Genomic DNA, 13603 nt, shown 5'->3' on the forward strand with positions numbered 1-13603 from the left:
TTTTCTGAGCCGTGGCTCCATGGATCTCCACTCACAGTTTGCCACACACTCACGTGTGTGTGCTCAGGCTGAGTTCCGCGGTGTCTCTCGACCCCATGCAGCAATCAGGAAACGACACCAGTAATCCAGCTCACCCTGTCCGCCCTCGAGCCTCAAAGGGCGGAGCAGCGAGCCCCGCAACGTCCCGCCAACACGGCACCCAGACCCTACGCAGCATTCTCATCTGTTTGTCATTACTGGTGTCATTTTCTGGTTGCTAACAAACGCCATTGTAAAACATAATCACACATCAGAGCACACTGGGCTCACAGGGGGGGGGGGGGGGGGTGCAGGAGCTCCAACAAGGCATTTAGGACAGATACTTTACAGAGATGCTGTTTGAGAAACCAATGTGAGTTTGGAACATTGAACAATGTAAATCTATTCTAGTAGACCCAACAATGGAATTATGATCAGTAGAAATGGGACCTTTAAGAAATGAAACATCAAATCAGCATATTCACTTTATCTCAACTCTTCGTAGTTTCTAAACACAAAAAGAAGAAGTGCCTCTGATATAGTGATGGAACACACCACACACACACACACACACACACACACACACACACACACACACACACACACACACACACACACACACACACACACACACCACACACAACCCACCCACACACACACACACACACACACACACACACACACACACACACACACACACACACACACACACACACACACACACTTATGACCGTCTTTAAACATGCTGTGAGAGATAATGTGGGTTGGAGTAGATGAGGCTATCAGTATTTCTGCTGACTCAGCTTTCTCTGACCTGCACTTAAAAGTGCACATGCTCGCTTGTGTGAGTGTGAATGTGTGCGTATGTGATCGTGAAGCTTTTATATTTTGATTCATGTATGTTTGAGCATTACATGCAGGAATGCAAGCACCTTCTCTTTGCCTGTGTGCGTACAACATGAGTGTTTCCTCATTTCCTGCCCTCTCTAGTCAGCCATTTTTGCAAGCAATCAATCTTTAAACACTGCTTTCAATTAGATGGAGAACACCTTTAGACTATTTATTCAGAAACTGCTCTTTTAACCAAATGTAGCTTCTTCTACACGTGCTAGAAATGATGACCCCTCAGTGTGCATCTATCTGGATTTGTCATTAAGCTGTTAATCATCATGAAAACAGATCCAACCACCGTATGATTTTGTCAGTCACATAACACCGTCTCATTTTCTGCTTTTAAAAACAAACACAGTTTGAGTCAACCCAAATCTGTCAGTCCAACGGATACAACACATTCATAGTGGCTGCTTTCTCCATTAACACTTCTTCTCCTTTCCAAGAAGCAACCAACATTTATGGAATCAGCTTCATAATAATCATTTATGGGCGAATTAACTAGCTGTGAATTTTGAATTTCACACTGAGAAATATTGTGATGTATTGTGAGCTAGAAAAGCAAGGTGCATATGTCCTTAGCGTACATTTTTACGGCACCCGAGGACGGCTTTGAGTGCTCTTTAAACATTTTAATGGGAGGCATTTAATCATTTTTGGAGATACAGGCAGGGTGTTAATACACTTGTATTAGTATATAATAGCTGTGAGCAATCTGTGAATTATACCGAAGATATCTTTCACTTCTCCTTTCTTTGTCTACCTGCCTGTGTTTCTATATTTTCCTGTCTGTATTCCTCTTTGTGTCTCCAGCTCACTGTCATCTCTATTCTTTCCTCTGCTCTCCCTCCTTCACCTGTTTCTGTTTTCTGTGTTTCTCTCAGTGTGTGTGTTTGCTAGACGGTGACAGATCCTGTTGGGTATTCCTGCTTTCACACAAGGTGCTTGATATGGTAATCTCTTTATAACTGACAAACAGACATGCACACGCACGTGTACGTACGCTCCTTTTATTCACTTGTCATCCTGTCTACTGTAGACCAACACTTCCTCTGGTCAGGCAGTCTCCTGCATCAGTCCCCTCTCTCAACATTGTCATGTTCTCCGACAGAGAGACAGAATACAGAAGAGAAACAGACACAGAAAAATGATGGACAGCTCCTCCCTGACATTTTGAGAGTCGAGAGTTAGTGGACTGGTTGTTTTTAGCAAAAATCCATTGGGAGCAATATATTTACCCAACAGCATCTTAGAGCAAAAAAAAACATACCAAGTTGTTATTACATTTTGTATCCATTTGTCAAGCAAAAGTTAGAAAATGTTCAAATGTAACTAAACAATACATTCAAATATCCAATTGAATCAACCATGTCAAAGTACAAATTTGACATTTGACTACATTCTCAGTAGTGTTGCTAATTCAAAGAATTAGGACAAAATAATATATTGTTATTTGGCAAGTTGCTGTTCTCATTCATAACACTCCGTTCGATGTCTCACTATGGGATGCGCCTCATCGCGGAGCAAACAGAAGCATCAATCTCATTACGCCAATCCTGATTGGCTGGTGATCTTGACGTCAACGTCAGGGGAAATCACCCCCTATAAGTAGCCTGCGCCACAACGCATGCGTCATTCAAACACCTCTTCTCGCTTCAGAGCACATCTCGAACGGTAGCCGGGCTAGCTTAACAGTCCACAGACTGAACCATAAGCTAATTTCGGTCGACGGGCGTTAGCCGGCTACCCTATTCTCTCACAGAGGAGTATTATAGTCAACCTCGCCGTTCTTCCTCTGGAGTAAGGTAAGGTTTTGACTTCAAGTTAGCAACACACCAGTCGCTAACTTGTGTTTTTTCCCCTCACTACCGACACCACGGTAGCGAGGACACTTTTTTCTTCTCTCTTCCACGGAGGAGAAAAGGATTACAGGAATATTACCATACCAGGTAATATCCTTGAGAGAAAAAGACCCACGCTGTCCTTTTTTCCCCCGGATTAAAGACAGATCCGTAAACATTTTTTTCTCGAACGTACCTGTCATGAGCGGACCCTCTCCACGCCTCACGGCGAACGAGATGGATGCCTCTCCCCCTCACACCAGAGGAGTCAGGAACTCGGAGGCTCGGCGCTGCGGTTGCGGGTTGAAAGTGTCAGGCACAGACTCACACCAGATCTGTTCGTCCTGCCTCGGGCTGGAACACGCCCAGGAGGCCATCGACAACCCCGGCTCGTGCGGACATTGTGCCCGCCTCACCGTGAAGAGCCTCCACCGAAGGTTAGCGCAACAAGCTAACCTGTCGGGACGGGACCCCCTCATGTCCACTGATCTGCCGACCGGCAATCAAGACACGGGGACGTCTGCCGCAGGGATGGAGCCCCTCACTGCGGTCTGGGGCTCACCGACAGCGGCACCCGCAGAACCAGAATCCCGCGCCATATCAGGCCGAGATCCGGTGGCGGCAAGAAACGCGGGAACGGGGCCCCACGCTATACCAAGCTGGGGCTCCCGACTGGACCTCACCATGGTTTCACCCGCGGAAGATGTCCTGGAGTTAGACTCCATGGAGGACGAAGAGTACACCTCTGAGTTCCTCCTGTCTGACTCGGATGAGCAAGAAGACGACGTCTTCGTGTCACCAGCTCAGGCTGCAAAGCCGGGAGCGATGGCTGCTCTCTCGGCGATAGCACACCAGCTTCGCTCAAGTCCGCACAAACACATGTCACACGTTGGTTGATTCCTCTGTCATTAAACATTTGCCGCTGACGCATCCAGGCTTCAGGCCGAGGGCGCAGCTCAAAAAAATGAATAGAAAATCAATAAAACCAATAAGCAGCCCGCCAATTTTCTCCCCTTTTGAGAGCAGCTACGGCATCTCTCAAAAGGCGGATTATTGACGGGTCTGTGAAGGCACCACCGCCACGCGCAGTGCCGGCTGGAGCTGTAAAGGCACCACCGTCACAAGCATGCGCAGTGCCGGCTGGAGCCGTAAGCGTGACATCTCAGCTGGCTCTAAGGAGCATGCAGCAGGAGATACTCACGACACCCAAGCTGCCTCGAACCCTGCTCGGTTTAAAACACCGAAGACGCAGAGGTCGCAGCCCATCCCAAGTCCCCAGCCCAGGCGGGAGACAAGGGCAAGTTGGCCGAGGAAATCTCCGGTTCCGGCTGCAGCTCAGGCTCAGCCAACCCAGAATTTCGGCCAGCAGTCGAGGAAGAAGAAGCGAGCGGCGTGACAGCCCCTCCTTCTCCCCTCCGTGAATGTGTTCCCGCCGCCTCGAGAGATGCCTCAACGTCATCCTCAAGTCCGCACAAACACATGTCACATCTTTCTGTCTGAATAAACCATTTTCCGCTGACGCATCCAGGCTCCGGCCAAGGGCGCAGCTCAAAAAAATGAAAAGAAAGACAATAAACAGTCCGTTAACTATAAATCCCCTTCTGAGAGCAGCTACGGCCTCTCTCAAAAGGCGGATAATAAACGGGTCTGTGAAGGCACCACCGTCACGCACATGCGCAGTGCCGGCTAGAGCTGTAATGGACAGCCAGCCAATTCTTCCCCTTTGGATAGCAGCTACGGCACCTCTCAAATGACGGATTATTGACGGGTCCGTGAAGCCACCGCCACACACATGCGCAGTGCCGGCCGGGGCTTTAAGGGCACCACCGGCAGGCGCAGTGCCGACTGGAGCCGTGAGGGCACCACCGGTACACACATGCGCAGTGCCGGTCGGAGACATCCCAGCTGGCTCTAAGGAGCATACAGCAGGAGATACTCACGATGTCTGCCTGGGCTTCTCAAAACAGTTATAATTTATCTGTTTTCACAAACCCAGAGAGAGTCAACCCATATTCTGGAGAGAGAGGTTCTCTCTCTCCTAGAAAGAAGGGTTTTATCTATAATGCCCACCGAGCGGAGTCAGATTACGGAGGAACATGTCCTCGTTAAGCACCCGCTCAACATGGGCCTCATAATAAAACTAAACCCCGAACGCCACGGCTTACGGAGAGTTTTGGTGATTATGAAATGCGTAGTGGCACTACACCCGACTTTTCCAGTGCGGGACGCGCCTACGGGTGCAGTCCTTTCACGGAAGGTGGTCACCACGGACGCAGGTCAGACGGGCTGACAGGGGACTTACGAAGGTCGCCCGGTGAGAGGTCTCTAGAACAGAGACTTCCAGCGGGCACGCGTAAACTACCCGGAGCTTTTAGCGGTGTTCCCCACCCAAAAATGCTTCCTGCCTTCTCTCAGAGGACACCATGTCCTCATGAGGATAGACAACACGATATCGTGTATGAACCGCCAGGGGAGATTGCGTTGTCTCCAGTCACACACACTGGCACACAAACTGATCCCTTGGAGCGGCAGACGTCTCCTCTCTCTGAGAGCGACACAGGTACCGGGAGTTATGCACCTAGGGACAGAATTACTGTCCAGAGGTGCACCACTCTATGCAGACTGGACTCCTCATCCAAGGATCGAGAGTCCGCTGTGGGTGCGTTACGGCGGTTAAATCTGTTCGCAAAGGGAGAAAATGCTCAATGACAGCTGTTCTCTTTAATGCACGATTTAAACGCACCGTTAGGCGGGGACGCACTCGTACACGATTGACCTCCGGGTCCTCTGTACACGTTCCCACCCCTGGTTCTGTTACCCTTAACTCCGGCCAGAGTGAAAGAGCAACGCCACACACTTACTCTGATGTTTCCACCCTGGCCCGCAATATACGGGCTGGCGGGGATATATCAGCTGTTGTGCGGGCAGCCGTGGCAGCCCCCACCACGCAGGGACAGATTGTCTCAGGCGGGGGGGGCGATCCTTTACCCACGCCCAGAGCGCGGGGCACTATGGGCCTGACCCGTGAGTGGTACAATCTGAATACAGTGGGACTCCCTCAGAAGGTGATAAACACTATTCAGAGTGCGAGAGCTTCCTCCACCAGGTCTCTTTACGACTGTAAGTGGAGGGTGTTTGAGGAGTGGTGCCTTCAAGAAGGACACATCTCTTTTCAATGTCCTGTCGGGGTGATTTTATCATTCCTACAGGACTTGATCGATAAACACAGAGCTTTCTCCACGATCAAGGTGTACCTGGCTGCTATTGATGCATGCCATGTGGGCTTTGAGGGTAAGACGGCTAGCCAACATCCTTTGGTTTGCCGTTTTATGAAGGGAGCTCGCAGGCTCCTCCCTGTCTCCAGGTCGCTGGTGCCCTTATGGGACCTGGCAGTGGTTTTAAATGGGCTCAAAATGACCCCATTTGAACCCCTGGAAGGAGCTGACATGAAACATCTGTCACTCAAGACAGTGCTGTTACTGGCCCTGGCATCCGCCAAGCGGGTCAGTGATATCCATGCACTGTCTGTACATCCTCATGCACTCAGTTCGCCCCAGGGCAAACGAGAGTGTTGTTGAAACCCAACCCTACCTTTACACCAAAGGTGGTTGGTTCGTGTACCCCGATTGACATTGAGGCATTTCCTCCGCAGCTGGTTTCCTCCGGGGAGCAGCAGCAGGATCTGTTGTGTCCAGTCCGGGCTTTACACACATATATGGACAGATCAAAAGAGCTTTGTCTTAATGACCAACTCTTCGTGTCCTGGGCTAAACCTCACAAGGGTAAGCCTGTTACTAAGCAACGACTATCCCACTGGATCGTGGAGGCGATTGCTTTGGCCTATACGAGTCAGAATCTGCAAGCACCTTCGGGTCTGCGGGCTCACTCGACTCGGGGCCTGGCTACATCCTGGGCTTTGTTCAAGGGTGTTTCCATCCAGGATATCTGTGCAGCGGCAAGCTGGTCTTCGCCGCTCACTTTTGTTACAGGCTAGACGTCTCCGCTCCAAGCGTGGCCCGAGCAGTGCTGGGCACCTTGTTGAGTCGGGACTCCACCTGTTAAATTCTGGTTGATCGGTGATCTTCGAGATAAGCTCGTCTGGCAATACGGGAGCTACAATTTTCCATAGTGAGACATCGAACGGAGTGTTATGAATGAGAACTATAGGTTACTTACGTAACCCCAGGCCTCAGAGTAACATGAAGTGAGATGTCTCACCAGACGGCCCTCCTTGCTATGGTGAAGCGAGAAGAGGTGCTTATTTTGAATGACGCATGCGTCGTGGCGCAGGCTACTTATAGGGGGTGATTTCCCCTGACGTTGACGTCAAGATCACCAGCCAATCAGGATTGGCGTAATGAGATTGATGCTTCTGTTTGCTCCGCGATGAGGCGCATCCCCATAGTGAGACATCTCACTTCATGTTACTCTGAGGACTGGGGTTACGTAAGTAACCTATAGTTTTTTGTTCGCCTAATGTTTCATGCCAAGTTTTTTCTAAAGTGAATTTGTCATTCACTGGGCCTGTTGAGGCCAAAACAATGTAATTATTTATTCAGCTGAGGCATTTGCGTCCCTATTAATTTTTTCAGAAAACACTTTCTCGTCTCAAGTGAGCAGAAAATTGACTTTTAAAATGTTGCTATTTCCATTCAGTCTGACTAATTTGAAACAACATAATTTACATAAATATATTCGGATATAAGTAGGGTTGGGTATCGTTTGAATTTCCACGATTCCGATTCCGATTCTACTTTTCGATTCCGGTTCTTAACGGTTCTCGATTCCGATTCTTTGAGGGGCAGGGTAAAAAAATGATACATGCTTCTTCCACCAAAAAAATTACATTTATTCGAGAAACTTTTACACAGGTTAGTTTAAAGTAATATTCACATTAATCAGTCTGTTTATATTCACTGCTATGTAACTTTAACCTGAGAACCACTGAAGCTACAACAGTGCAACAGTCCAACTTTTAAAAGCAGTTCTTGTTGAGAAAAACAAGCATATCTGCCTTCTCTGGCATACCGGGAAGAAATGTTTGAACATTTTGAAGTAAAATGCTTCAATCTGGTGCACTTTAAGCAGAATTACTAGAGACTAGATCTAGGGGGTACAACTCTAAACACCCATATGAAAAAGATCGGTTTACATTTTAATAATTAAATAACAAATAGCCTACATGTAACGCATTTTATTTTTGTTGTTCATTCATATCTTATTTTACTATTTTATTTATGCATATTTTTTTATCTCCAGTTTAAAACGATATGTCTGGTTCACTGTCCTATAGTTTACATTGGAATGATTTCAAACCTGTTTTATCCCAATCATTATAAAAGAGTGCCTTGGAAATATGTGTTTACATAAATTGTGATCAAAACGTTTGAGACCCACTGAGATAACTTAGACTAAAGTGAACTATCTAAACCCTCAGAGTCCTTTACCTCACTGAGCTGTAGTTATCAGCCTCTCAGTATGACTGGAGAGGACTCTCCCTCCTTATCATTGTAGAAACATCTTCTTCTTATATCCGTTAGAGCAGCTAGCACCAGATGCTAATAACAACAGCGCCCTCCCTTTCTCCCTAGCTCACTCGCACTTTGGCTGTGAGCTGCGGTTGCCAGATAAGCCAACATCCCCCATTTTAATCACTTGCAGCGCCCATCGTACAGGGCAAATGAAAAGTGTAACCGGGATGAAAAGGGTGTTACATTTACTTAATTATGAATGTTGTTACATCAAGGCCGAAAATTAGGATGAGCACCAACGGTCAACATTTTTTTTTTTTCTCCCAGAGCTGTCAGCGCAGCGCCTCCACAGATCTGGCGCCCTAGGCGAACATCTATAACGCCAGTGCAACGGGCCGGCCCTGGTCTCAGGTTACACTGTAGGAAATGTCCCGCCCCGCTGCAGTCATGCAGTAGGCTACGGAGAGCAGCGAGAAACATTTCCTCAGGAATCGAAAAGCGGAACCGAAATTCACATTTCTAAATGATGCCGTTGGAATCGAAATGTTGGAACCGGTTCCGAACCGGAACCGGTTCTCGGTACCCAACCCTAGATATAAGTCCAATGATTGAGGCAAATGCGAAATGTCTTTGTCAGATAATCAGCTTGGAGGACAAACTAATATCTTCTCTGGTGGTCCACTCGGAGGTGAAAAGTAATAACACAATCATGGAAATCACACCTGCCACAGAGTGTTGCCTTCTTTAATGATGTCTGCGCAGCATGTCTGTAAATGCACTAACTTCTTTGGCATTCAAAACGAGCTTTACTGTGAATGTATCAAGTGAACTTAGTTTTTTAAAATAAACACATGTCCAAATAATGAAAAATTCCCTCCATAATTTCATCATGAACTTCCACAGCAGGGTCTCAAAGGGTCATTAAAATGTGCAGTTTCACTCCCACTCTGTACACTCCACTAGTTTAGAAAAGCAGTTAAGAGTAGGAGGGAGAGACAGAAGAGCTATCTCCACACACACACACACACACACACACACACACACACACACACACACACACACACACACACACACACACACACACACACACACACACACACACACACACACACACACACACACACACACACACACACACACACACACACACACACACACACACACACACACACACACACACACACACACACACACAGTGGTGTTGACGGGTCAAGAGAAAAACAGTCCAGTCCGAGAGCCACTGGAAAACCTCCCCTTCAAAAACACCACAATACATTTTATCTTCCTTTCTTTTGTCTCTTTCTCAGCAGTTTGTCAGAAAGCTTCCTTCTCAACATTTGTTCAAGACACTGGTACTTGCGTACCATGCTGCAAATGGATCTGGTCCCTCCTACATCCAGGACATGGTTAAACTGTACACCCCAGTGCGTGCACTACGCTCTGCATCAGCCAAACGACTCGCTGCACCCTCGCTGCGAGGGGGACCCAAGTTCCCATCAGCAAAAACACGTGGGTTTGCTATCCTGGCTCCAAAATGGTGGAATGATCTCCCCATTGACATCAGGACAGCAGAAAGCTTACACACCTTCCGGCGCAGACTGAAAACTCATCTCTTTCGACTCCACCTCGAGCGATAGAACTACTAACAAAGAACTGCTAACAGAGCACTTATATACTAATAAAGGACTGGCTTATCTATAGCCAGTTGAGTAGCACTTGAAATACTTGGCTCTATGAAACCTGATGTACTTTATGATTCTGTTTTCTTCAAGGTTGTGTCTTCCTGGTCGAATGTACTTATTGTAAGTCGCTTTGGATAAAAGCGTCAGCTAAATGCAATGTAATGTAATGTCCTCGGAACTACCAGCACCACCTAAATAGTGTAATGACGTTTTTTTCTGAAATGTGAGACAAAACCCTGATATGTATGCAAAATGGCACTCGCTGTGTTATGGCCATTACACTTTTGAGAATAAATTATATTACATTCAAGTCGGTATTTTACCACACATATATTTAAAGTGTACCTTGTGGAAACTGCCATGGAATATTTTTTGGATTTCAGTTCCTTCAAAGGCGACAGTCTGGAAGTCTCCTTTGTAGTCGTAGTTGAAGAACGTCAGTGTTTTTTCAGAGTCTGTGGGGGGCACAGAGAGGTGGTGAGGGAGGTAGAAGAGGTTGATGCAGAAGCTTGCCAAATAAATACCTGGTTTGTTACAACACTGAACTCTACAGTATATGCTGGACACTGTTATATCAATATTAGTATTTGTGCAGTGTGTCTGTTTTCTATAAAAATGAAGATTTATTTCACCATTGAATGTCAAGTTATTTTTAATTTGCAAAACCATTTAAAATCATTTTGTGTCAACATGCTTTTTATTGGTGAAAAACGCAAAAAATCTCCATCATTTTAATAATGGGGGGAATTTAAATGATATCTATGTTGTTTTAGATCAGTCCGTATATGGCACAATGGTGGTACATTTTATTCTTTTTAAATACTATAGATATATAGCTTAGATATACAGTGGGGCAAAAAAGTATTTAGTCAGCCACCAATTGTGCAAGTTCTCCCACTTAAAAAGAGGAGAGGCCTGTAATTTTCATCCTCGGTACACTTCAACTATGAGAGACAGAATGGGGGGAAAGAATCCAGGAAATCACATTGTAGGATTTTTAATGAATTAATTGGTAAATTCCTCGGTAAAATAAGTATTTGGTCACCTACAAACAAACAAGATGTCTGGCTCTCACAGACCTGTAACTTCTTCTTTAAGAGCCTCGTCTGTCCTCCACTTGTTAACTGTATTAATGGCACCTGTTTGAACTCGTTATCAGTATAAAAGACACCTGTCCACAACCTCAAACAGTCACACTCCAAACTCCACTATGGCCAAGACCAAAGAGCTGTCAAAGGACACCAGAAACAAAATTGTAGACCTGCACCAGGCTGGGAAGACTGAATCTGCAATAGGTAAGCAGCTTGGTGTGAAGAAATCAACTGTGGGAGCAATTATTAGAAAATGGAAGACATACAAGACCACTGATAATGTCCCTCGATCTGGGGCTCCACGCAAGATCTCACCCCGTGGGGTCAAAATGATCACAAGGTGATCGGTGAACGGTGAGCAAAAATCTCAGAACCACACGGGGGGACCTAGTCAATGACCTGCAGAGAGCTGGGACCAAAGTAACAAAGGCTACCATCTAGGGGTACAACAACTAATCGACTTAATCGATTAAAATCGATTACCAAATTAGTTGCCAACTAATTCAGTCGTCGATTCGTTGGTGACGTCATCACGTGTGTTTTACGCCCCGTTAAGCTCTAACTTTATTGGTCTTTGTATCGGTACTGGAGACATTTAAAAAATATATATGTCATGTATTATTGCTACAAAGACATTATATCGCAGTCTTAGTGTCGCCAACTCGTTTCTAATATGCAAAAAGACAAACAAATGCGTCTATGATGTATTTTCGATCTTTCTCTCCCCCGCCTGCTTGCGAGGGGGCGGGGCAGTTTACACACGGGCAGCTGCAACATGCAGCAACACACACACGTGGGAGATGGCGGAGAGAACGCGCTCCGAGGTGGTTAAACTGTACCCGTCTCGATGTGGAGAATGCTCGTTACCAAAAGTGGAATAAGAGTTTAGCATGTAAGGGCGGTAACACGAGCAATTTGTCTAAACATTTAGCAAAAGTGCTCCAGATCCAGACGGAGGAATGCACCGGGTTCGACTGTCTTTCTAGTAGCTCTGTAGCCCCGTCCACGAGTAACGTTTTCACGTCAGGTGTTATGTATGCTAGCAGCAACACACGGAGCTAACTACATTATACAAACATAATGATTAGAGGTAACAGAGTTATTTGCGGACTTTTGGTGACAGAGCCTTCAGTGTGGCATCCCCCACCCTCTGGAACTCTCTCCCCCCCGAAATCCGTAGCGCCCCAATCCTGGACATTTTCAAAAAAGCCCTCAAAACGCACCTTTTTACCAAGGCTTTCCCCACTGTATAGTTAGTTTAATAGGTTTATTTGTCCGCTACTTCCCCCCCTTACCCCCTTAACCTGTCTGCCTTTTTTCCCCTACTCCCCCCTACTTTTCTGCAAAGGCACCAGGACGACTGATCCGTGTAAAGGAAAGAATGAATGGGGCCATGTATCGTGAGATTTTGAGTGACAACCTCCTTCCATCAGCAAGGGCATTGAAGATGAAACGTGGCTGGGTCTTTCAGCATGACAATGATCCCAAACACACCGCCCAGGCAATGAAGGAGTGGCTTCGTAAGAAGCATTTCAAGGTCCTGGAGTGGCCTAGCCAGACTCCAGATCTCAACCCCATAGAAATCTTTGGAGGGAGTTGAAAGTCTGTGTTTCCCAGCGACAGCCCCAAAACATCACTGCTCTAGAGGAGATCTGCATGGAGGAATGGGCCAAAAATACCAGCAACAGTGTGTGAATACCTTGTGAAGACTTACAGAAAACGTTTGACCTCTGTCATTGCCAACAAAGGTTATATAACAAAGTATTGAGATGAACTTTTGTTATTGACCAAATACTTATTTTCCACCATCATTTGCAAATAAATTCTTTAAAGATCAGACAATGTGATCTTCTGGATTTTTTTTTTCTCATTTTGTCTCTCATAGTTGAAGTGTACCTAGGATGAAAATTACAGGCCTCATCTTTTTAAGTGGGAGAACTTGCACAATTGGTGACTAAATACTTTTTTGCCCCACTGTATAAGGGTCAACAGGGAAAGCAGAGCACCTACAGCATCTCTCAGGGAACCAAAGATCATCCATTCCAGCTGGTAATATAATCTCTGCAGCAGGTCAGGGGTCTGCCCTGGGTCTTTTTTCCAAAAGACCTCTAAAAGATTGAAGCCTGGAGTGAGTTCAGTTAACTGTAACACGGCTTATCACTGCTGGATAGAAACTGCACCATGGTCAATCTTCTGACCCCAGCATCCCATCAGCTATGGCTTTAAAAGTACTGGCTCTATAATGAACTCTGATGGATGAATGAATGAAACATTTACCGTCCCAGGGGGAATTTGTTTTGCTTATCGAAAGATTTATATGACAAAAGCGGAAGTTCAAGTAGGTGCCAATTACGGATCAGAGATTGTTAATCCGCTGAATTGTTGTGTTTAGAGGGTGCATGTGTAGGTGCACCGCTGCCTGCTGCACTGAAACAGAGATCGATAGACCCCCTCTCATACATTCCCGTCCCATCATGTAAATAATACGCCACATTGGTTCACTATCAATCCTGACGCCCCGTTTAACAACCCTGTCTAGTTCTGAATCTGTCTGTTTGAATAGAGCTCCAGAGGTCCAGTTACAAACTCTAACACAAATAAGGATCGGC

At 46.3% G+C, this 13603-nt stretch overlaps 1 protein-coding gene across 1 annotated transcript in view; it reads right to left on the reverse strand.

Annotated features, from left to right (window-relative positions):
- Nucleotides 1-13603, reverse strand: part of col14a1a (collagen, type XIV, alpha 1a) — a 107073-nt gene that overhangs the window by 49369 nt on the left and 44101 nt on the right. Inside the window, exon 28 of the mRNA XM_034102195.2 lies at nt 10249-10358. Within this exon, the coding sequence (XP_033958086.2) occupies nt 10249-10358 (110 nt within the window). The remainder of the gene's footprint in view (nt 1-10248; nt 10359-13603) is intronic.

This window comes from Pseudochaenichthys georgianus, chromosome 16, assembly GCF_902827115.2.
Source record: "Pseudochaenichthys georgianus chromosome 16, fPseGeo1.2, whole genome shotgun sequence".
Taxonomy (NCBI): Eukaryota; Metazoa; Chordata; class Actinopteri; order Perciformes; family Channichthyidae; genus Pseudochaenichthys; species Pseudochaenichthys georgianus.